General features: G+C 41.2%; 1 protein-coding gene across 1 annotated transcript in view; it reads right to left on the bottom strand.

Annotated features, from left to right (window-relative positions):
• The window catches only part of LOC128533806 (NACHT, LRR and PYD domains-containing protein 12-like), a 605307-nt gene that overhangs the window by 556553 nt on the left and 25002 nt on the right, over positions 1-23752 (bottom strand). The window contains exons 3-8 of the mRNA XM_053508060.1: positions 21467-21592; positions 21149-21265; positions 10630-10683; positions 8583-10367; positions 3330-3524; positions 1851-2024 (exon numbers count right to left, since the gene is read on the bottom strand). Coding sequence (XP_053364035.1) covers positions 1851-2024; positions 3330-3524; positions 8583-10367; positions 10630-10683; positions 21149-21265; positions 21467-21519 — 2378 coding nt within the window. The 5' untranslated portion in view covers positions 21520-21592. The remainder of the gene's footprint in view (positions 1-1850; positions 2025-3329; positions 3525-8582; positions 10368-10629; positions 10684-21148; positions 21266-21466; positions 21593-23752) is intronic.

Below are 23752 nucleotides of genomic sequence, written 5' to 3'. Positions count from 1 at the left end.
TGTAGCTTGCACATAAGAATTTTACTCACATGTACTGTACCAGTGTACCAGTAATGTGATGTGACAATAAAAGTGATATAAAAGCACCTAACATTTCGCTGGAGACGGCTGCTCCCCGGAAACACCAGGGGTGGCGGAGATTGAACCACGGCCTCCTAAGGGAATTATTACGCACCCTCTTCCCCCCCCACGGGGGGAGACGCCCCCATGGTTTTGGGCAAGTAAGCCAGAGGACTCCTTTTTAGAGGAGATGATGCTCCTCAGGTCCGGCCTTTTTGAAGCGGACTGCAAAGCGCGGCAAGTCCTGCCCTAATCTCTAGAAGGGGGTGCTCGGCACGCTACACTTTTCTTTTGCACTTCACGCCTGGTAAGAACTGGACCTGGTCAGTGCCTGGGTGGCTGACAGTCCCGACCCCCGAGCACAGCGGGGGAGAAGCCTCACAAAGGCTTGCTTGTAAAGCTTCGCCTCCCGAAAACTAGTGGCGGCGGTGTTTAGGGTGTCGCCAAATAAGTGTGCTCTGAAGTGAGAGTTTGCATTTCCACGGAAGCGAGAGAGGAACTTTCTTCCATCCCTTTACAAGAAGCGCCGGAGCGCCCTTAAGAAGTGGACGGTAAAGGCTCATGATCTGGCGAGAGAGCGAGAGAAAGAGAGGATTCCGTCTCATGTGCTTTGCCAGATCGCGGTTTCATTTTAAAGAAGGCGAGCCGAGCAGAAGCACTTTAATAGGGAGGAGATCGCAATGCTTACATCCTCCCTCAAGCCCGAGGATAACATGCTCTTTCCCCAAACATCCAAAACAGAAGGCGTGAAGATCGCCCTCAGCGAGATATCTTTTACACGGAGTTATGCAGCTGCTGTCTAACTCTGCCATCTTTCTGGTGAGTAATAAGACGCTTTCTATTTTCACTTTCTTTTTGCTTTAAAAAACTGCTTGCACACTTGCACACACACAATGCAGTCCTTGAAGAGAAAAAGACCTGAGGATGTTTCCCGTTTAGTCCTATTTATAACCCGCAGGTGCACCTCATCAGATGACGTCACCTGACCGAGGTTATATAAGCCAAAGTTTTGGCGTGTTTGACACGCTTCACAACCAGTGGAATAAAGAGACGTTCCCATAACGCTTTCACGCAGCATCGAGTGTAGCCTTTGAAAGGGAACAGTGTGAAGTAACTCGACATTCTCTATATTGGCGTCAGTAATTATGCACTGTGATCTTCTTTTATACACACACCTATGATCCTGTTCTCAACTTTAGCTGTTACTGTATTAATGCATTACTGTATAGTCGGTGGGTTTATTTATAGATATTCTATATTTTGACAAAATGTAAAATAATACAAGACTAATTAAGAGCTCAGTGAAATAATTATTTTAAAAAAAGGCTGTGTACTTTTAATACTGCTTCTGTGATACAGATCTGGCAACCCTGTTTATAGCAGCTAGATGGAGAAGAATGTTCACTGACAAAATTAACATTATTTCAGCTTTAAGACCAATAAAATGTTTCTCATTTTTATTTCCCTGCTGCTTTTAAACCCTACAGCTCACACACGGTGCATTTAGTTCGTGTCCCAGGTGCAGTTTGTGTGATTAGTTACAGTGTTTTAGTAAATTTCAAAGTAATTTCAGACACACTGCAGTCACATCAAGTCATGTTTTGCTCTGAAGCTTCTCACATACGTTCATCTGATCCAAAGACTCTTTGAGAAATCATCAGTGTGCAGTGAAAAGAAACAATCTTCCTTCTCAGGACATTGATGATGAACCTAAAACTTCTGCTTCAGTCTCACCATTAGAGAATGTGTCTTACTGAGGAGCATGACTCTCAGAGAGATGATGATCTTACCTCAGTTTCTCAAGTTTACAGTAAGGAATCTTAAGTACAGAAGAGAGACACTTCACTCCAGAGTCATCTACTTTATGCCAGGACAGATCCACTTGTTTCAGGTGTGAGGGGTTTGATATCAGAAGTGATGTCTCAACAGTCCAGCTTTCAAATGGGACATTACAACCCCAAATCCTGTTCAGAGACACAATGACACACTCTTCATTATCAGATTTTAATTTTGGTTTACTTCTTATAAGTATGATGTTTGTCATGTTGGACTATCGGTTCCTTTTTTGACTGATCACATAGGTATAATTAACACTGACTGATATACTGACTGATATATAGATATTATAACAGGAAGTAAGGAACTGTGCAGACTCACTATATGGGCAAAATATACTTTTTATACTTTTTAAAATATACTATTTGTCATGCCAATAGAGCACCCTTTGAATCTTTTGAAGCTCTCTCTTTCTCTCTTGCTCTCTCTCTGACTAACTCACACACAGCTGATCCACTTTGGTGGACTTTTTTTTATCCTACAATATATAACATCTTGACTTCTTTTTCATCTGGTTCTGCATGGTTCATGTTTCCTCGCTGCTCTCATACATTATCTTCCACATTTCCTGCACGACTGTTGCATTTTACATAATATTGTGTGCGTTTTGTGGTATTCTTTATTAATCAGGTTTGTCAGCTTGTCTTTATTAATATAAATAGTGATGCATTGTTTTTGGCCCAGAGTTCTGTGTTACACACTTGCTGCCCTTCATGCAGTGGAGCGCATGTAGCTGGTTTGGCTGGTGTGTAAGGTAGGCCCTATTTCTTTTCTTTTTTTAATGAATATTTCAAATGTCAATTATACCAACTGAAATAAATGTAGTCACATGCATCTATTGTTTCACTTTAACACTGCAATGTCTAAATTACAGAACTTGAGTCAGGTTGAGGTGCATTGTTAGTGTTAGACAAAATGGTGGAACATGCACTGACATTGTGTGCGTGAACCAATACCCGTATTTCCACAATCTCACTCCAAGCTTTTCTGAAAAGTTGGTAGCTGTAGAATTAATTCAGAGTTAAATAACAGAAATAATATTAAGCTTATAAGAAACAGTCCCACAGGATTAATGGTATAATGGTATATTAATGGTAAGTTACAAAAACTGCACACTGGCTAACAGGGCTCAATAGAAAGGTCAAAAGTTCAGCATGTGATAAACTCATTGGCTTTGGATAAACACATTGGAATTAGATCTAAAGTTCTGTTTTTGTTTGTAATTATTTACTTTATGGTATAAAATAATTCATTTTATTATTGCATTTTTTAAATAGAATTTTCATTAATTCTAAATTTTATTCTCTAAATAAACCATGAAGTTTAGGGGTTGCTGTGGGGGTGTTGTGAATATCCTAGTAGTAGCTACAGCACCCCGGACTCCTACAAGACAACACCCATAGTTACTGTGACTCTAAAAGACAAGATTTTACCTCAGGCTGTGCACTTTACAGTAAGGATTCTCCAGTATAGCAAAGAGAGCCTTTCCTTCTGAGTCGCTTACTGTATTGTCTGACAGTTCCAATGTATTTACAGTCAGATGTAGTTCTTTTAGTTTGGACGTTTCTGAGTTGAGTGCTGATCCCAGAGTTGACCAACTGTTTACTCCAATTCTATCACACCTGATACTGAAGAAAAGAAAATAATATGCAATGACATAAAGTTATCAAACAAGTCAATACTTTGTCTTTTATTTGTCCTGGGGTTTTTGTACATATTGTATCCATTTTCAGATTAAAGTATTTAGCATTAGACATCATACCATCCGTTAGGGATGTTATATTGGTCAGAAAAACATAATGATGAATGTATGCGTGCTGTGTGAGCTTGATGTGTACATTATCATTGCATTCCATTCATTCCATTTCCCTGGAAAGTGTACTGCGCAGGTGATTCAGTTATGTTAAGTATGATTCTGTGAATGGTGTAGAAAACAAATGAACAATGCTTCATCACTTTTCGGGAAGTGGACATTAAAAATTATGGCAGAATGGCAGAAAAAATGGAGCTTGAAAGGAGGTTATTATATTTATTATTATCAAGGACAATCCAGTGTCTTCTTGTGGCAAGTTTAGGAGCAGGGTTTAAGTTGTTTTACCATGGCGTGAATAGTTATCTTGAAAGAGGAGAGTCTAAAGAATGTTCTGGGGGTGAAAAGAGTATCAGATGGGTTGATTAGTCTGAAGCTGGAGATTGATGGTGTGAGGTGCAATGTTGTTAGTGGTTATGCCCCACAGGTAGGATGTGAGTTAGAAGAGAAGGAGAAATTCTGGAGTGAGTTAGATGAAGTGATGCAGAGCATCCCCAGAGGTGAGAGAGTGGTGATTGGTGCAGATTTTAATGAACATTTTGGGGAAGGGAACAGAGGTGATGAGAATGTGATGGGCAGGTTTGGTCTTCAGGACAGGAACATTAAAGGACATGGTGGACTTTGCAGAGAGGATGGAAATTGAAAGAGTAAATACTTTCTTTCAGAAGAGACAGGAACATAGGGTGGTATATAGGAGTGGAGGCAAAAGCACTCAGGTGGAACACGTCTTGTGTCGACATTGTAATCTAAAGGAGATCAGTGATTGCAAAGTATTGGTAGGTGAGCATGTACCCAGACAACACAGGATCGTGGTATGTAAAATGACATGGTGGTGAGAAACAGGACAAAGTGGTGGAAGTTGAAAAAGCAACAATGTTATGCACTTTACAGGGAGGAGTTGAGACAGGCTCTGGGTTGTCAGGAGGTGCTTCCAGTTGACTGGACAACTACAGGTAAGGTGATCAGAGAGACAGGTAGAAGGGTACTTGGCGCATCATCGGGAAACGGAAAGTGGACAAGGAGACTTGGTGGTGGAACGAGGAAGTTCAGAAGTGTATACAGAGAAAGAGGCTAGCTAAGAAGAAGTGGGACACTGAGAGGATTGAAAAGAGTACACAGGAGTACAGGGAAAGGCAGCATAAGGTGAAGGTAGAGGTGGCAAGAGCCAAACAAAGAGCATACTAACCCTAGGTTGGACAGTAAGGAGGGAAAGGTGGATCTTTACAGGTTGGCGAGGCAAAGAGATAGAGATGGAAAGGATGTGGAGCATGTTAGACAGATAGGGATGGAAAGTACTGACAGGTGTCAGGAGGGTGATAGTCAGGTTAAAAAAGTACTTTGAAGAGTTGATAAATGAGAAAAATAAAAGGGAACGAAGAGTATAAGAGGTGACTGTTGTGGAAAAGGACGTAGCAAAAATCAGTAAGAGTTAGGTGAGAAGGGTGGTAAGAGGATGAAGAGTGGAAAGGCAGTTGGTCGTAATGATATACCTGTCATCTTAGGAGAGGTTGCAGTAGATGTTAATGTTTAACAAGTTTTTAGAGAGTGAGAGGATCCAGAGGAATGGAATGGAATGCTATGGTGATGGACAGGATGACAGATGAGGTTAGACAGGAGTCTCCATGGACAATGATGTTTGCAGATGACATTGTGCTTAGCAGGGAACAGATGAAGGGAAATCTAGAGAGGTGGAAATATAATAATAATAAGCTGTAGAAAGACAGAGTACATGTGTGTGAATGAGAGGAACCTAAGTGGAACAGTAAAGCTACAGTGAGCAGAGTTAAAGAAGGTGCAGGACTTTAAGTACTTAGGGTCAACGGTCCAGAGCAATGAAGAGTGCGGAAAGGAGGTAAAGATGTGTGTACTGGCAGTTTGAAATGAGTGGAGAAAAGTGTCAGGTGTATTATGCGACAAAAGAGTATCAGCAAGTATGAAAAGAAAGGTGTACAAGACAGTGGTGAGACCAGCGATGCTCTATGGCTTAGAGACAGTGGCACTAAAAAAAAGACAGGAGGCAGAGTTGGAGGTAGCAAATATGAAGATGTTGAGCTTCTCTTTGGGAGTGACAAGGATAGAAATCAGTTCATTAGAGGGACAACCCATGTTAGATGTTTTGGAGATAAAGTCAGAGAGGCCAGATTGAGGTGGTTTGGACATGTTCAGAGGAGAGATTGTGAGCATATTGGTAAAAGGATGTTGAGGCTAAACCTGCCAAGCGGGTTTTCTGAAGGAAGTCCAAGCAGGAGATTTTTGGTTGCAGGGGGAGAAGACATAAAGTTACTGTAGTTTGGGTGAGAAAAAGAGGATGCCGAAGATAGGATTAGATGGCCGCAGATGATTCGCTCAGGTGACCCCTGAAAGGGAATAGTAGAAAGACGAAGGAGAGGACTCTCTTCTTGTATGTAAAATATTTTGAGAAGTCGAGAGATCTGTGTTATTCTGCAGTCTCTCCCGGCCGTTATTGCATGATAAATAAAGGTCGTAATCTTCTGAAACCTAAGCCTGAGTCTTCAATTAATTTCACGACAGTGTCAAGCCTGGTTATGGCAAGAAAAATGTAACTTACAGTGGAGCCTCGGATTGCAAGTAACCCACTTTACGAGCGTTCCATAAAACAAGCAAAATTTTTATTTTATTTATTAATTTTTTTATCTTTTGGATTTTTTTCATATTTCTCCCTAATTTAGATGTAACCAATTTCTCCCTCTCCCTCTTTCTCCCACTAGGGGGCACCCACTTTAAGCTACCTACCTACCAGATACCAAATCAAAATCACGAGCCCAAACCTCATTTAAATAAAACTAACAAATATTGTAAGTAAACAACAATAGCCCACATTTACAAAACTTTTAGAAATTCTTTTCAAGGCTGCATTGGGCCGGTGTTATGCGCAGAGCGCCGGTAGATTTCCTGAAGCTCAAATCTTCGAAAACTACACTTGTGACACAATAATAGTAATATCTCAAACATTTTGCAGGCTGCTGTTTGGAGAAACCAGAGAATAAAGAATAAAACAGTTGTTGGGTCAAAATAACCCAACCAGGTGTTCATTTGTAAATGACTCATTACATCCTATTTGACCCAACATGAGCAACACAACAATGTGTTTAAAGTACGTAAAATAACCCAGAGTTTTGACCCAGCATAAACCCCCAAAGGATGTGTTTACAGAAACAACACAGCACTTTTAGTGTCTTTTTTAAGTTATTATAATGTTTTATTCTGAAAGTCTACTTTACCAGTTATTTCTATATTTAAAGTTTGATGTATTTTTTTATTTATTTTTTAAACTAACAATAAACAGATACAAACAGAGATAGGCTATATAGCAGTTTATTCTTTGTACAAATAAAATTATCAGCTAGTTAACTTGATCGTCTGTCCAAACAACATTTAACCAATGTTTGTTTTTTTGACTCGTTATTATGCAATAAATATCAATATCTCTGGTTCAGATTTTTCATTTTTGTTGTAAATTAAAATAAAATTTTCTGTTAAAATATATTAATAAATATGCAAAGTCATTATACACCACCATGCATCACATTGACACTAACAGTAGCAACATTCATTTCTTTATTTTAAATATGAATGTTTATATTATTAATATTATCCATATTTCAGTCGGACAGTATTTTGAAAACGGTCCCTAAGTCGCGCAGTAGGCGAAGTGCTTTTGCTGGACTCTGTTAGCGAATCTCCGCTACAAATCAGAATCTGGAGTGCACTGCACTGCAGTGGTATCCCTATTGACCTCAGGATTTTTTTAGGTCTCCCTCTATTGAAGCCAGTGGACAGCGCTGTTACTTCAACACAACAAGGCTAAAATGCACTGACGTACTTGTCTTTTTCATATTTTGGTGGTAAAAGTCTGAACTGGAAGTATAAGTCACATGGTCTCAATTTGTTTCCTTCCATGTCCAATTTTTTTTTTCTGTCTTTAGATTTTTTTTCTTTAACAAAATTTTCTTTATTGGATCTAAACCAAATGTAAAAATAAACGTTAAGACAATTATAAAAAGTTAAGACAATTTGGTGTATAATTTTTAGATAAAAGAAGACAAAAAGAAAACCAGGCAAACATCTTGGCCAAAGAAATTGCATATATCGACAGCATATATCGACAGCATATATCGACTATTGGTTGTTCTGTAAAGGTTTTGTAAAGGTTACAATTGGCCATTGAAAAACCCATAACAGTCGACCTCTACTCCTAACTCCTAAAACAAACAAAAATATAAATGCTGTAGCATTTTTGTAGCATGCTGTAGTCAGCCCTATGCAGGCAACCAACTTAAGCAGCTCTCCTGTTATACTGAACTTTTTGCCTTATAGCACAGAGTATGAACACAAATCAATCACTCCCTATCTAATAGCACCCAAATGAGGATGGGGTCCTTGTTGAGTTTGGTTTCTCTAAAGATATCTTCTTATTGTCATCCCAGAGACTTTTTCCTTGCCACTGTCACCCTCAGCTTGCTCATCAGGGACAAACTGTTACAGTATTGAAGCTATACATATACAAACCGTTAATTGTACAGTTATACACATTTTCTCACATTAACTTATTTACATTATTTTATTTTGTAAAACTGCTTCGTGATAATGACCTTTGTTAAAAGGTGGCACCATTGCTACTTTGTAATTGCTAAACTAATGCAACAAATATTTAACATAAACCAGCATAACCTTTAAATTATGTCAACAAACTGAGTCTTCATCTAGTGAGAACTAGAGTTTTTCTCCTCAAATGAAATCAGCTGGTTCCCACACATTTGTTTGTGAATTTGTGTAAAAAATAAATGTGAATTTGTTTCAGTTTCTCTCTTTCTAACACTGTATCGGTATAACAGTTATATTCAGCTTTACTTACATTGCTTTTCTGGATGCTGCAATGACAGGCATCGCCTTCAGAAGAACATCATCTGTTATCTTATCTGGACTGAAATAATAATTCAGGTCAAATTCCTCCAGCTCCTGTGTTGATGTCAGTAACACAAACACCAGAGCAGACCACTGTGAAGAAGAGAGTTTTCTTAGTTTTCCAGATTTTAGGTAGCGTTGGATTTTGTTTGCTAGAGAATTATCACCCAGTTCATTCAGACAGTGGAACAGATTGATGGATTTCTCTGTAGAACGCTCTCTACTGATCTTCCACTTAATGTGCTGAACTGTTTCCTCTGTGCTCTGGAAGCTACTTCCTGTCTGTGTTACTAAGACCTGTAAGAGTTTTTGATTGGACTTCAGTGAGAGACCCAGAAGAAAGCGAAGGAAAAGATCCAGATGTCCAGTCTGACTTTTTAAAGCTTCATCCACAGCACACTTGTGGAAATCTAAAATTGTAATTTCTTCCTTCTTTTGTTTTGATGTTTGAGTCTTTTTAAAAACATTTTTATTGTCTATCATAAACATCAGGTGCACATACAGAGCTGCGAGGTGCTCCTGAATGCTCAGATGAACAAAGCAGTACACTTTACTCTGGTGAAGCCCAAACTCCTCTCTGAAGATTGGCGTACACACACCTGAATACACTGCTGCTTCTCTCACATCAATGCCACACTCTTTTAGGTCTTCATCATAGAAGATCAGGTTCCCTTTCTTCAGCTGCTCAAAAGCCAGTTGTCCCAGTTTAAGTAGCATTTCTTCGTCACTCTCCTGCTTCTTTGAGTACTTTTCTCTTTTGATGTTTATCTGAATGATGAGGAAGTGTGTGTACATTTGAGTCAGAGTCTTGGGGATCTCTCCACTCTCTGCTTCACCCAACATTCTCTCTAGAACAGCGGCTGAAATCCAGCAAAAGACTGGGATGTGGCAAATGATATAGAGGCTTCTTAATGACTTTAGGTGTGTGATGATGTTATTGGCCAGGCTCTGATCACTGATCCTCTTCCTGAAGTACTCCTCCTTCTGTGGGTCACTAAACCCTCGTACCTCTGTGACTCGATGGACACACTCAGAGGGGATTTGATCAGCTGCTGCTGGTCGGGAGGTGATCCAGATGAGAGCAGTGGGAAGCAGATTCCCTTTGATCAGGTTTATCAGCAGCACAGGCACTGATGCAGATTCAGTTACATCACACACTCTCACTGTGTTCTGGAAATCTAGAGAAAAACGACACTCGTCCAATCCGTCAAAAATGAACAGAACTTTTTCCAAACTGAACATTTCTGTTTCTTTTATTTCATTAAAACATACATCAAGAAGCTCCATCAGACTCAATTTCTGGTCCTTTAACAAATTCAGCTCTCTGAAAGGAAGTGGAAATATGAGGTGGACGTCCTGATTTGCTTTCCCTTCAGCCCAATCCACTATGAACTTCTGCACAGAGACAGTTTTTCCGATGCCAGCGACTCCCTTTGTCAGCACAGATCTGATGGGTTCGTCTTGTTCAGATAAGGGTTTAAAGATGTCATTGCATTTGATTGGTGTTTCCTCTGTTGTTATTCTCCTGGACGCTGCTTCGATCTGTCTCACCTCATGTTCTTTATTGACTTCTCCACTGTCTCCCTCTGTGATGTAGAGCTCTGTGTAGATCTCACTCAGGAGTGTTTGGGTTCCCAGGTTTATTATCACTCCATTCAAGAACTGAAACTTCTTCATTAGATTTAATTTGAACTTTTTCTGGAATTCATTTACAGCAGTAGATTCTGGGTCGCGCCTGTGAGATGGTAAAGTAGAAAATTTGGTGAGACATGCAGTTCAATAATTCATCTTTAAGATCTAATTTTTCTTACTGGTTATCACTAATAGCTCTTTACAATGTTCTTACTACTGTATGTGTTTGTTTTATTCTACTGTATGTTTTCTATAATCATTTTCTATAATATTTGTACTCTAATCACCCTGTAGTTAATAACAGCAAAGAAGTTTATAACACCAGTTTGTCAGTGTCCCAGTCATGTTGTTGGTTTTGATCTTACCGTGTATCAGTGATGATCTTCTTTAATATTCTGTCTCCTGCCTCCTGTAGAATACTGTGAGCAAAAATATTTGTTGATCATTTTTACTATTATCTAAACATTATCCATGAAGGCACAGTTTGTGTGTCAGAATTAAATCAAAATTGAGGTGCAGATATAGTAAGTGCATTTAAGTACATTACAATAGGTCAGAGAAAATGTGCATTATGCTCCCTGTTAGCCCTGAGATGTGAAATAGATTTCCTAATTAGCTTTAGAAAAGAAGACAAAGGACCTGTGTTTTTTTCCCTCACAAACAGTTTGCCAAGGACCTTACCCACTGTCTCTTACCTCTGTACTTTCCAGTACTCTCTCAGAAAAGTTCCCATTATGATGCAATTACGATGCAATCTAGCTCTTCCTGTCTTTTTTATGCGTTCTTTTACATGCATATTTATATATTACTTATAATGCTTCTTCTTTTAGAAAAGCATATGGCGCTAAGCATTACCGTACTACTACCTTACTACCTTACTTAATAAGGTAGAGTCTTAATAGATATCCTTCAAGTTGAATGTAGGTTTATGTATTTATGCATTGTTGTTCATAAGTCATGATTGAATGAAGGTATTTATTCAGTGTGGCATACTCTGTAACCATCTTCCCAGATTAACTCTTTTTAGTTAGAGTAACTCATACTACTAAATATATCAAGATTTAATGGGTGAATACTAGAGAAACACTAGAAGATTCTTTTGTAATGGTGTTCTGTCAGTGTATACAATATGCTAAGTGGTGGTTAAATGTGTGATGACAGACCATACAAGCAAAAATGTTTTAAACAATTAAATCATACTTAGAAACATAATAATTTACCTACATCACAAAACAGCATGTCCAACCATTAGAAAAAAAAAATAGAGGTGAGAAGTCTTTAGTTCTAAACTTGATACGAGGATCTACACATGCAGCACTCTTAATGGAGATACAGCTGGGTGCTGCTGACTCTGATTTTTTCCCCTGAGGTTTACTGCACAACATTATACAGTAATTTAGTTATTTATATACACACTTTACAGTTTTAAGCACCTTCTCAATTAAATAAGGACTTTTTTTTTTTTTTTAATTTTATACATTTTAACAATTTTATGCTAAATGTTGAATGTTAGTTTTGCAATTCCTCTTCACCAGAACCAAGAGCCCAAATCCTGTTTTAGCATGACAACTTGAGTGTCCTGCACTGAGTCCTGACCTCAAGCCCATTAAACACCTTTGGGATGAACTAGAACACTGACTGCACTCAGGCCTCCACACCCAATATCAGTGCCTGACCTCACTAATGATTACTTGAAGATAAATGAGCACAAATCCCTACAGCTACACACCAAACTCTAGTGAAAAACTCTAATAGAAGAGTGAAGATTATTTTAAACTGTAAAGTGGGACTTACTCAGAAATGAGATGTTCAAAAAATACATATGATGTGATAGTGAGGCGTCCACAATTAGTTGGCCATAATGTGTATTTAAGTTTTGAAAAATGCATGGCCAAAATACAAGAACATTGACATGATATATACAGCTACTATAAGCCAGGAGTGTCCTTACTGTTCTTTCTTTTTTGTCAGTATTGTATCTGTGCATTTGGACCACATAAGCCAGGCTTCATAGCACATAAGCCTTCGGCAACCATTCCCCTGTCAACAGTTCACCATTTACCCTATTAATCACTTTTGGTAGGTACTAATCACTACCATTTTGTCTTTCTACCATAATTTAGCTTTTAATAAAGCCACTTCTATTTAAAAGTTGCCCAATTTTCCTGCTTAAAACAGTATAATTTTAAGAAATAACTGTTCACATGCTGCCTAATACAGCCCACTGCTATGAAATAACATGTGAAATTAGGTAATTAAGTAATAAAAACAACATTCAGTTGTTATATTAAGACATGATGGTCAGCTGTTCTGGAATAATTCTTTTTGTTAAGTATATTTGTAAACCCATCAAGCACCATGATGAAACTGGCTTGCAGCATTTTTATATATACAGTATATATAAATATATAGGATTATATTTTTATATACAGTATATACAACGCGACAGCACGCTCAGTTACTGTCATCCCTCTTCTCACCTTTGATGTAGGTGTGAAGTTGATGGGGGAATTGGCAGAATTGAGGCGTTTAAAACGATTTAACAAGACTGATCAGACGTCTCTGCCTAAAATGTATTTTGCCGGCTATAGAATAAATAGAAATAAAATATTTAATGGTACCAATCAAATCAGACTTCATATTTACTTAAGTGTAATTCACAAATTTACTGAATATATTATCTTTTATGTGTATACAGTATGTGTTTGTATGTAAATATATTACATAAGTATGTGTTTGTGCGCGTGTCTCATATGTGACATTCGTATTAAATGCAATTCATATTAAAATACTTTAACTTCTAGTTAAAGTATTTGTGGATATGTATTGTGGCGTGGGCGGGGTTTTGGACTAGTAACCATCATGCTTTGCGGGAGGGGTTGTTAGGTGTTCACCCTGTCGAGGAAAGGTGTTTGGGTTAGTGGTTTCGGCCAGGGTGTGTGTGTGTGTCACGGCTATGCCTCGACTCAGCATTTGAGATTCCGGGATGACCGCTGCAACGTTGTCAGCCCTGAGGTCAGCGTACCCCAGCAGCCGTTACAACTAGCTGCGGGGAAGCTGCCTTCCACAGCCGTCTCTGTTTCCCCAACTGCCGGGCCCAACTTCCGGTCAGGATGTGTAGGCCTGGACAACGTTTCGCTACGGGCGCTCGTGGACTCTACACGGCTCTACAGTTTCGCTGCTGCGTTGGGGAGTATTAGAACAGGGCGAGCGCGGTTGTATGCTGCCGGCCCCAGCCTTGACCATTCGCACCGTGTCGGGGAGCTATTTGGAGATACGGGCCTGTCGCACCGTGCGAATACAAGTAGGTGCAATCAGTCTTTCTCATCCATTCTTTGTGGCAGACATTAAGGATGATTGTATCTTGGGGTTGGATATTTTGGAAAGGTGGGGTGCGGTACTGAATCTCGCTGACGGAACGTTACGTGGTAACTTCGGGTTAGCCAGGTTGCTAACTTCCGGTGGACGCGCCATGTAAACATCCGGTAGCAGACCGAGCGAGATTAATGGCCGAGCTTATGCAGTGTAGCAGCATCGGGCTAAGTCAAACACAGACCGACACAGTGAAGTCCCTTTTACATGAGATCACGGACATTTTCGCGGTAGATGAGCGCGAGTGCACACATACTAATTTGGTGCAGCACACGATTGATACGGGTAACGCAGCTCCTGTTCGGTTACATCCGAGATGCCTTCCCTTTGCTAAACGAGCTATCGCCGAGCAGAAGCTGCGTGAGATGGCCGACTCGGGCGTCATAGAGCCAGCGTCCGGACCGTGGTCTTCACCGGTTGTGTTGGTTTTGTGTCGATTACCGGCGGTTGAACGAGGTAACGCGCAAAGATTCTTATCTGTTGCCGCGAATAGATGGTGCGCTTGAACACGTTGTGGGCTCGGCGTGGTTTAGCTCGTTGGATCTGCGTAGCGGGTACTGGCAAGTAGAGCTCGCCCCGGAAGCACGACCTAAAACCGCGTTCTTGATCGGGCAAGGGCTATGGCAATTCCGGCGCATGCCGTTCGGCCTATGTAACGCTCCAGCTATATTCGAACAGTTGATGGAGAAAGTGTTGGCCGATATTCCCCGCAACCGTTGTGTCGTCTACCTGGACGATTTACTGGTGCACGGCAAGGAGTTTGAGGTCGCGCTAGCTAACCTACGGGAGGTATTTTTGGCTATCCGGCGGGCGAATTTGCGGCTCAACCCGAGAAAGTGCCAGCTGTTGCGGCAAGAGACCGTGTTTCTGGGACACATGATTAGCGCTCAAGGGATTGCCACCGATCCAGCCAAAATTGCTGCGGTACAGAATTGGCCTGAACCGTTAAATGTGTCGCAGTTACGCACCTTCCTCGGGTTAGCCTCGTACTATCGTCGGTTCGTGAAGGATTTTGCCACGATCGCTAGTCCGCTAGTCTAAAAAAGAATCAGCCGTTTCACTGGGAGAGGATGCGCGCGCTTTCACTCGGTTACGAGAAGCTTTGGTCACGTCGCCCGTTCTCGAATATCCTGACACGTCTCGTATGTTTATCCTCGACACGGACGCAAGCGATGTAGGGCCAGGGGCTGTCCTGTCTCAGGTTTCCGAGGGTAAAGAGCGTGCTATCGCCTACTTCAGCCGCGCGTTGGACCAGAGAAAAATTACTGCGTCACGCGGCGCGAGCTGTTAGTGGTCGTTGCGGCCCTTAAACATTTTAGGCCGTATTTATATGGGCAATCCTTCTCGCTGCGGACCGATGACGCTTCGCTGGTGTGGCTGCTTAGTTTTAAAGAGCCCGGGGGGCAGTTAGCGCGTTGGCTCGAGCGGTTGCAGGATTATAATTTTACCGTTCAGCACCGAGCGGGAAAACTGCATGCTAACGCCGATGCTTTGTCCCGACAGCCATGTAGCAAAGAGCGTTGTCGGCACTGCGAGCAAGTTGAAGAGCGTGTAGGTGGTCGCGACATCGAACACTCTCCGACCCCCGTGAATTATAACATTCTCCCTGCGCAGTCCTCCGGAGCCCCTGTCGGTAATCAGCCGACCGAGCCGGCGTGCAGCTGAGTTACTGCGTCGCCTAAATCATCACCTGTAGTCGTTCCGCCTGTGCCGCAGATGGACTGTGATCAGCTCATTGCCGAGCAGGAGAAGGATCCGGCGCTGCAGCGGGTACTTGGTTGGGTTAACGCGGGCCAGAGACCGGATTATGCCGCAGTTGCTCACCTGGGACAAGAGGAAAAAGCTCTCCACTCGCAGTTTAATCGACTCGCATTGCGGCGGGGCTTACTCTACCGCCACTGGGAACGGCTGTGCGGCGCTGGTGAATCTTTTCATCTGCTGGTGCCGCGGACTCTGCGGGCATGTGTGTTAGGGATGGTTCACGGGCATGCAGGTGCGGGACACTTTGGAGTCACTAAAACGCTGCGGCGGTTGCGCGCTCATTTCTACTGGCCGGGCTGCCACACTGATAGTGAACTCTTTGTTCACAGATGCGACGTCTGCACGGCAAAGAAGGGCCCTACCCAGCGCTCGCGAGCACCCCTGCAAGACTTTCGGGTGGGGGCACCTATGAAGCGTATGGGCGTGGACATTCTCGGGCCGTTTCCCATTTCCGATCGCGGGAACCGGTATGTGCTAGTGGCCATGGACTACTTCACCAAGTGGCCAGAGGCGTTTGCTGTGCCTGACCAGAGCGCTTCCACCCCCTCCCGAGTGCTGTGGAGCAGTTACACAGCGATCAGGGGCGCAACTTCGAGGCGGAGGTGTTTGTGGCGGTGTGTGAGCGCCTCGGGGTGAAAAAGACCCGCACCATGCCCCTTCATCCACAAAGTGACGGCCTCGTGGAGCGGTTCAATCAGACGCTTACCACCCAACTCGCCGTGCTGACCAGCGACCGGCAAAAGGATTGGGACGAACATTTGCCTCTCGTGCTGTGGGCATATCGCACAGCAGTGCAGGAGTCCTCACAGCTGACGCCAGCTGCGTTAATGTTCGGATGCCTATGGACCTTGTGTTCGGGCCACCTCCACAGTCTGATTTACCCACGAAGCCTGGGTTGGATTATTTTTGTTCCTTAAAAGACAAACTGTTCCGTGTCCACAAGTTGGCGCGTAGACACTTGGCGGACGCCGGTGTTAAGCAGCGCCGCGTGTACTCACAGCCGAGGGCGAGACTTTGCTACTGGGGAGCAGGTTTGGGTGTATTCCCCCGGAAGGAAAAGGGGGCTCTCGCCTAAGCTCATGTCTCACTGGGTGGGCCCCTGTACGGTAATCGCCCAGCTCTCTGATGTAGTCTACCGGGTGAGGTTGATGGGGCGGTCGCGAGTGGTCGTGCTCCACCGGGACCGTCTCGCGCCCTATCAGCCCAACGCCAGCGAGACCTCGAACTCTGTGGAGGCCGGTCCGCCTCAGGGAGAGGGTAGCGGCCCTCCTTCCCCCACAAAAAGACTCCGGGGTTCACAACGCCAGCGCCGACCAGCCTCACGCTTCCAGGACTGAGTTTGCCATCGTGACCCGGGACGGTCACAGCTCGGGTGGGGGCAGTGTGGCGTGGGCGGTGTTTTGGACTAGTAACCATCATGCTTTGCGGGAGGGGTTGTTAGGTGACCACCCTGTCAAGGAAAGGTGTTTGGGTTAGTGGCTTCAGCCAGGGTGTGTGTGTGTGGGTTAGAAGTGTGTCCTGTTGATCTGTGTTTATTGACTGTTGACTGTGGGGTTTCTGCCATGATGAATAAAATACTCCCAGCCATTTGCATTGGGCAGCCAGGAAGCTTACTCATCTCTCCAAGTCCCTTCGTAGCAGTGAAAAACGCTACAGTATGTAACTACGCGGCTCGCGCGAGGGGCAGAGCCGCGCATAAACTCAGAACGAGCCGGGTCGTGATACCGCGACACTCCGTGTGATCATTCGGTCGCACCATAAAAGGTGTCAGGGCCAAAGACAAAGCGCGCTGGAGAAGACACAGGAAAAGCTCAAGCCTCTGTCTGTTTAAGACCCCGGCGAGAAAGTGAGGGAGAGCGACATGCATCAGCTTAGCGCGCACTCTCGGGTTAAAGTGCACTAAGCACAAACTCTACTCTCTCTTTTCCTACTATAAATCCTCAGTAAGGGAAATAAGCCCCGGGAGCATCTTTAGTTTTTTAGTTTTTTTGGTTTAGTTTCCAGAATCCCGTCCGTTCTCGGTTAGACGGCGGAGCTCTGGTTATTCTGTGTTTTCAGTTTTCTTTTGGTTTCCTTTTAAGTTTATTAATTAATAATCCCACGCTATCTTCAAACTGAAATGTCTTCCCGTGTCTGTCATAAGCTCTCACAATAACTCCTATTTACTGACCCCCTCTAAAGCCCTGCGTCAGGGCTATTATAATCAGTAAAATATCTCATGGTGCGGATCTCCACACCGCACCTCGTAACAATATAATTGGTTAAAAAAAAAAAGTTAATTATGGATGTCTTGAAACATAATGCAGTAACTCTTTATTCATTTGAACACGGCAAATGTGTCAATGCTCCATACATTTCTTTATTCGTCCTTTCTGTTTATGCTTAGGTTTTACTGTTTTCCATATACATACAGTACAACGTTTGGACAACAATGTTCCGGAAGCAATATTAAATAAGGAGAATACACAATTTTGTTTTAATAAAGTTTTAATAAATATAGAATATTTTTATGTTTATGTTTTCCGAAATACATTTTAAGCAGAGACGCCTGCTCGATTTTGTTAAATCGTTTTAAACCCCCCATTTCTGCGAATTCCCCCAACAGCGAAACCAGTTTGATAACTATCGTGAATAAAAGGGAATTAGAGGGATTACAGTTACTGGGGGGTCTGGGTGTCACCTCGGAGAGCGCTGTCACGTTGTCTTCGGAGAATAGATATAAACAAAATCATGTTTTCTTTAGCATTGGAAACAATATTGTATTAGGCTAACTTTATTAAAGATTATTCACTTTTGTATTTATTTTATTCATCTTTTTGCACACACGCGCGGGCATCTTTAAATTTGAACAGAAAATAATAGTAGACTGGTAGGACCGTTATTTTACTTATAACTTAAATGGCTGAATGAAGTTAAATATACACAATAATTTAATAATTGTGTTTGCTTTACATTTGAGCACTCATCGTGCTTTTTCATTTTATATACTACCATATCATATATTTGTGTCTAATACTGTTTTATTTATATGAATTAACAAGACAGAGAGAATGTCCATGCCTAAAATAGATAGGTTTAAATAGATAGATTAATGATAGCAATTAAATCAGACTTAATAGTTGGATTTTATACCTTACTTTTTATTTACTGTATGAACAGTCGCATTATGCTTTCTCTATGTTATTTCTCTCTATATATATTCTCTAATTATGACTTGAATAAATCGGCTCACATCAGAGCGCGCTGGCGAGTTGGAAAAGCCAGCATTTATCTATCGAGTAGCCAATAAATTAATTGTAGGTGGATTTTAAAGCAAGTTTTTTTAGGCCTAAATATTCGTTTTTATTAATGGCCAGGGCCCGGTTTCTCGAAAGCTTCTTATCGCTAAGTAGTTCTTAAGTTGTACCTTAACCTCTCTCTTAACGTTATGGCGCATTTCCCGAAACGTTCTTACGCTAAGTATCTCTTAGCTAAGTCACACGTTTGTAAGGTTGGTCTGGACCAACCTTAACTCATTCTTAGCATAGTTTCGGCTCAAGAGGCTAGTCGCCGCTACTGAGCAGCAGTCTTTATAAATCAGCTGCGTATGGAAGCACATTATGGAACGTTATCAAAGTCATATTAATGATGGAATATACTTTAGACCTGTTTATGAATTTAATTTTATTTAAAATCAGAACTAATAGGGAGACTTTCAATTAGCCTATTTCATAATGTGACTAATGCATTAAAATTGGCGATCACTTTTAATATTGAATAGGTGGCAAATAATTTGGCAGCGATACAGTGTGTTGTTGTGCTAAACTGAAGACGGCGCCGTCCGCGGAGCCGTGAGGTTCATGTACATCTTTCCTTTAGGGAAAAATTCAGCCCTTTTTATATTTTGCCTGAGGTGGATATTTAAAAAAAAAAGTTTCGCCCTTTCAAGGCAACAGATTATGGAGCTTCTTGACCTGCTCAGACCTGCACTTGCCAGGCCAACGCGTCGTACTTAGGCTCTACGTCCCGATGTCCAGCTGCTCGCTGCTTTTTGTTTAAAATGTTTCATTGATCATTAACCATCATTCATAACTGGATGGACTTTTCTTTTGACACATTTTATTTTATGATGAAATTTGATTTACTTAAATGAGAAAATAAACATGGGAGTTTCAAACCCAGCAAACCTATCTCATCTATGCGGTTTAACTCGCTGTGAGACGCGGTGTTATACCCCTATATCACCTGCGCGGTCTCGCGCTGTGGCCGTAAGTAGGGTTCAATCATGATTCAGGGTGAGTTTTTGCGCTGTGATTACGTTTCCATCTTTCCGTGTGAAAAATTAAACATGTTTAATTTTTTTTTAAACATGCAATTTTTTTAAAACATTTTTTTTAAACCTAAGAGACTGTACATGTTTAATTTTTTGGCGGTCCTCGCGGAAGCTTCCGGACCTTGCAGAACTTTGCGGAACGTTAAAGGAACGTTGGCGGGCAATCGCAGCAGCTCACGGTGCCTAACATCGCATCTCACCGTAAGTCAAGCCGAATACAGTAGGTGAGATAGGGGTATTAGGCACCGTGAGCCACCTCTCGTGCCAGCCCGACGTTCCACGAAGATCTGCAAGGTACACGAGCTTTCACATGTTAAACATGTTTATTTTTTTGCGTGGTAAAAAGGAAACATTATCATGGCACCAAAACTCGCGCTGAATCATGATGAACTGTACTTACCGCCACCGCGCGAAACCGTGTACCACTTACTCGCTTACTTACGTGCTTACTTATTTACTTAATTGCTTTAGTAAAGAGCTCTAAAACAACGTCAATATGAATGACAATGGAATATTACAGAATGTGCAAGTTGATGCCCATGCACCAATCACTAACCATTAAAATGTTGGATTTAAATTAAAATGGCACTTATATATATATTCGTGTTTAACTACATTTTTAAAGCATCGTGTTCACCCATGGGTTTACTGCATAAACACAGTTTTTTGCATTAAGTTTAATCATGCAACAGTTTTAGTATTCATAGCAAAAGCAACCCAACAGTGTGATTAAAGTACCAGAATTAACACAGAATTTTGACCCAGCATAAACAACCCAACGATGTGTTTACAGAAACCCAGCATTTTTTTTTGTACTACTACAGTACTAATGTATAGACAAAGCGCAGTCAAAGCCCGAGGATTCTGCATCCTGTCGCGTTGTATTCAGCGAGTAGCGCATATTTTTGTGTTTGTTTCATTTCATGTCTGTTGTTTTATCGATAAATCTGCTCATCTCATAAATCTTTATCAGCCTTTTAATCAAAAAGCCGCATGTGCAACTCACTTTCACTTTGCAAAAGGCAGTGTTTATTGTTTAGTGTATATTTAAAGCACATAAACACAATAAAACAATATTGTTTTGGGTTTTTTGCACATGCGCGGGTGCATTACAATAATAATAAGAATAATAACAATAATAATAAATTCGGAGCACTACTAGCACTACTAGTACTAGTAAGAATAAATACATATCAGTTTTTACAGTTTAAGCTCGACACGTTTATGAGCTCCGTTGCTTGCTGTCAATGGGCGCTTAAGAGAGAGAACACATTTTCGACTTCAGTAGACACAAATACTTCTGACTGAAACCCGACTGCCCCCTACAGGTAATAATGGGCATTTTCACAGCTTGCCACGGCAAGTCGCGGAATCCCTTTTCTCGAAACATGCATTTTTAATAGCCAGATCTGTACTCTCTAACAGTGAGGAGGCATTACCTGTGTATAGGTAAGGAGTCTCCAGCTTTAAACCTCATAGGAACATCCATAGACTGATCACTCTTCATGGAGATACAGCTAGGTCCTGCTGATTCTGATCTCTTTTCCTGGAGTTTACTGTACAACATTATTAGAACTTATTAATTTAATGAGTAAAATGTTATTTGCATTAGAATTTATTTTTTGCTGACTGTTACTTTGCCAATAATAGTGCGACACTTTGCTATTTGTACCTTTAAATAATTTTTTTATATGTGCTTACTTAGTAACTTGGATACAAATATTTAATGACTGAAATACCAAGATATAGTCGGTTACCGTTTTTTAGAGGGTGGGGACGCATTATCTGTGTTAACATCAGGAGTTTCCATCTTGGAATATTAGTAAAGTATCCACAAACGTGCAGTTGAGTCCTGAAGAGTCTGATCTCAGTGGATTATACTCCTGGGAAACACAAAAATAAATGTGTAGTTAAGCTTCCACACAATAATTCTTACCCTAACAATGGTCATTCTTTGGTTTTGTGTTATCCTCATGAGACCCAAAAGAAAAACATTTTTATATTTACATTTTTTTAAATATAACAAGTCTGTGAGATGTCAAATATGTCTCACAGATTTTTTTTCAAAACTGATCAAAACTGAACAAAAAAATAATTCCTATGAAAACAATAGGGCTCTTCAGGATGGTGCACCATTCAATTATGCGGCTTGACATTGGATAGAGGCTGATCATGGGCATGGGCCATGGGCCCAAACATGGGCAGTCCACTCCATTTTTTTTTAACACTGTTACAACAACAGGTATAGATGCAGTAATACTTTATGGCGCTTGTTGACCATTTTGGGCAGATATCCTAAAGTTCCATTCCATGGATGGAAGATGCCAAAGGACCTTTCTTGTTGTCCAGCCATTTTGTTCTAGCAATCTCTGAGGGTTTCCTGACGATCATCTCTGATGCACCTTTCTCCTGTTCATTGTCACTGGACATTTAAGGCTTACAGATCTAAAAATGATAAAGATTCGGATCTACATAATAGTCCCTGTTGCCAAGAGAGCATTTTCCTTTAAGCGATCGAGGACTTCGGTAGAGGTGAAATACCGGTGTAGGTATAGGTGGGATCGTCCTGGTAGCGAACACACCATGCAAACAACAGCATTTCTTTCAATCCCCACCTGCTTGTCTTGAAATGTGTTTTGACGCCTGTAGACTTCAAAATTAAGTACCAAACCACTGGGACTGGCAAACACAAAGGCCCTGCGACCTGTGAGATTAGTTTTGCCAGGCTCACATTGGACACTGATCTGTAAAAGGAATCATTTGCTTATCTTTGCCAGCTTTGAGGGACCTTGATCAATTGAAGCGCCCTGTTGACTGTTAGTTTCTGTTTAAAAGAGACCTGACCTTCCAAAAAGCATCCTCTTTTTTTTCTGGCCATCCAGGATGGCAAGGTCATTTGATGGACTGGTGAAGTTTTAAAAATCTTGTCTTTCCTGCCCAATACATATGAAGCTTAGGGTATTTGAGGGCAAGGGTTGAAAATGGGAAAACATCAAGTCCCACTTTACCCTACTAAGGACATTGAGTAAAATGTGTACTTTGAAAGGCTTAAAATTAACATGCCCTTATAAAATTGTAATATAATGTGGTTAAAACCTTCACATATAAAAAACAATATTAGAAAAAATAACCACATGCTGTATTTAAAAATGTAATCACTTTAACCCCTTACTGCCATAGAACGTGCTTGCTGCAATCGCCGCCAATTTAGAAAGACAGAACATGTGATCTGTTGGCCACACCCCACTTGTTAGCATCGACTGTTATAGCTGAACTGGCTAACACACCTAACACACAGAATGAATGCAGATCAATTCCTGCTTTTTGTTTCACCCAAATGAAGATGGGTTCCCTGTTGAGTCCATTTCCTCTCAAGGTTTCTTCATATTCACTGTCGCCCTCGTCTTGCTCACCAGGGACTATCTGACCATTTTGATTCACGCTCACATTCCATACAATCCAATACAAACTTAAATAATTCTTTAAATTGTGTAAAGCTGCTTTGCGACAATGACAATTGTTAAAAGTGCTATACAAATAAAATTGCAATCAAAAGCCCAGTATGTACTTTTTTCAGTACATTAGGACACAAACACACTGCATGCATGGTGTTTGAAATAAAGACCACAGTATCATGTCCCCCACAGAGAACAAAAATGAATTGCTGGGTCTCAGGAGGATAGAGAATTGAATAATCAGTCTGGACACCAGGACTGGTCTCTGAAATTTTCATCACTATCACTATTACTTTTTTATTTAGTGCTTTTTTTTATTAGAATCACAGGAAATATGGAGCCATAGACATGAAAAGGAAACAAATATGTGGGGGAAAATTCTTTAAAAATAAGTAGAAGGAAATGTTTTAAATATCTGTGATCTTCCAAGTGACTTATGTAATTCCAGGTCATTCTGCAATTTTTAAGTTAATATAGTAGCAAAATATCCCTCATCATTATTAAAATTCCTTTTAAAAAATAACTGAAACTGATATATGAACATGTTTTACAGTACACTGACATTTACATTTAGTGACAAGACACTGT

Source organism: Clarias gariepinus, chromosome 12, assembly GCF_024256425.1.
Source record: "Clarias gariepinus isolate MV-2021 ecotype Netherlands chromosome 12, CGAR_prim_01v2, whole genome shotgun sequence".
Taxonomy (NCBI): domain Eukaryota; kingdom Metazoa; phylum Chordata; class Actinopteri; order Siluriformes; family Clariidae; genus Clarias; species Clarias gariepinus.
Note: the sequence above shows the minus strand (reverse complement) of the source record. Positions and strands in the feature narration are given on the sequence as shown.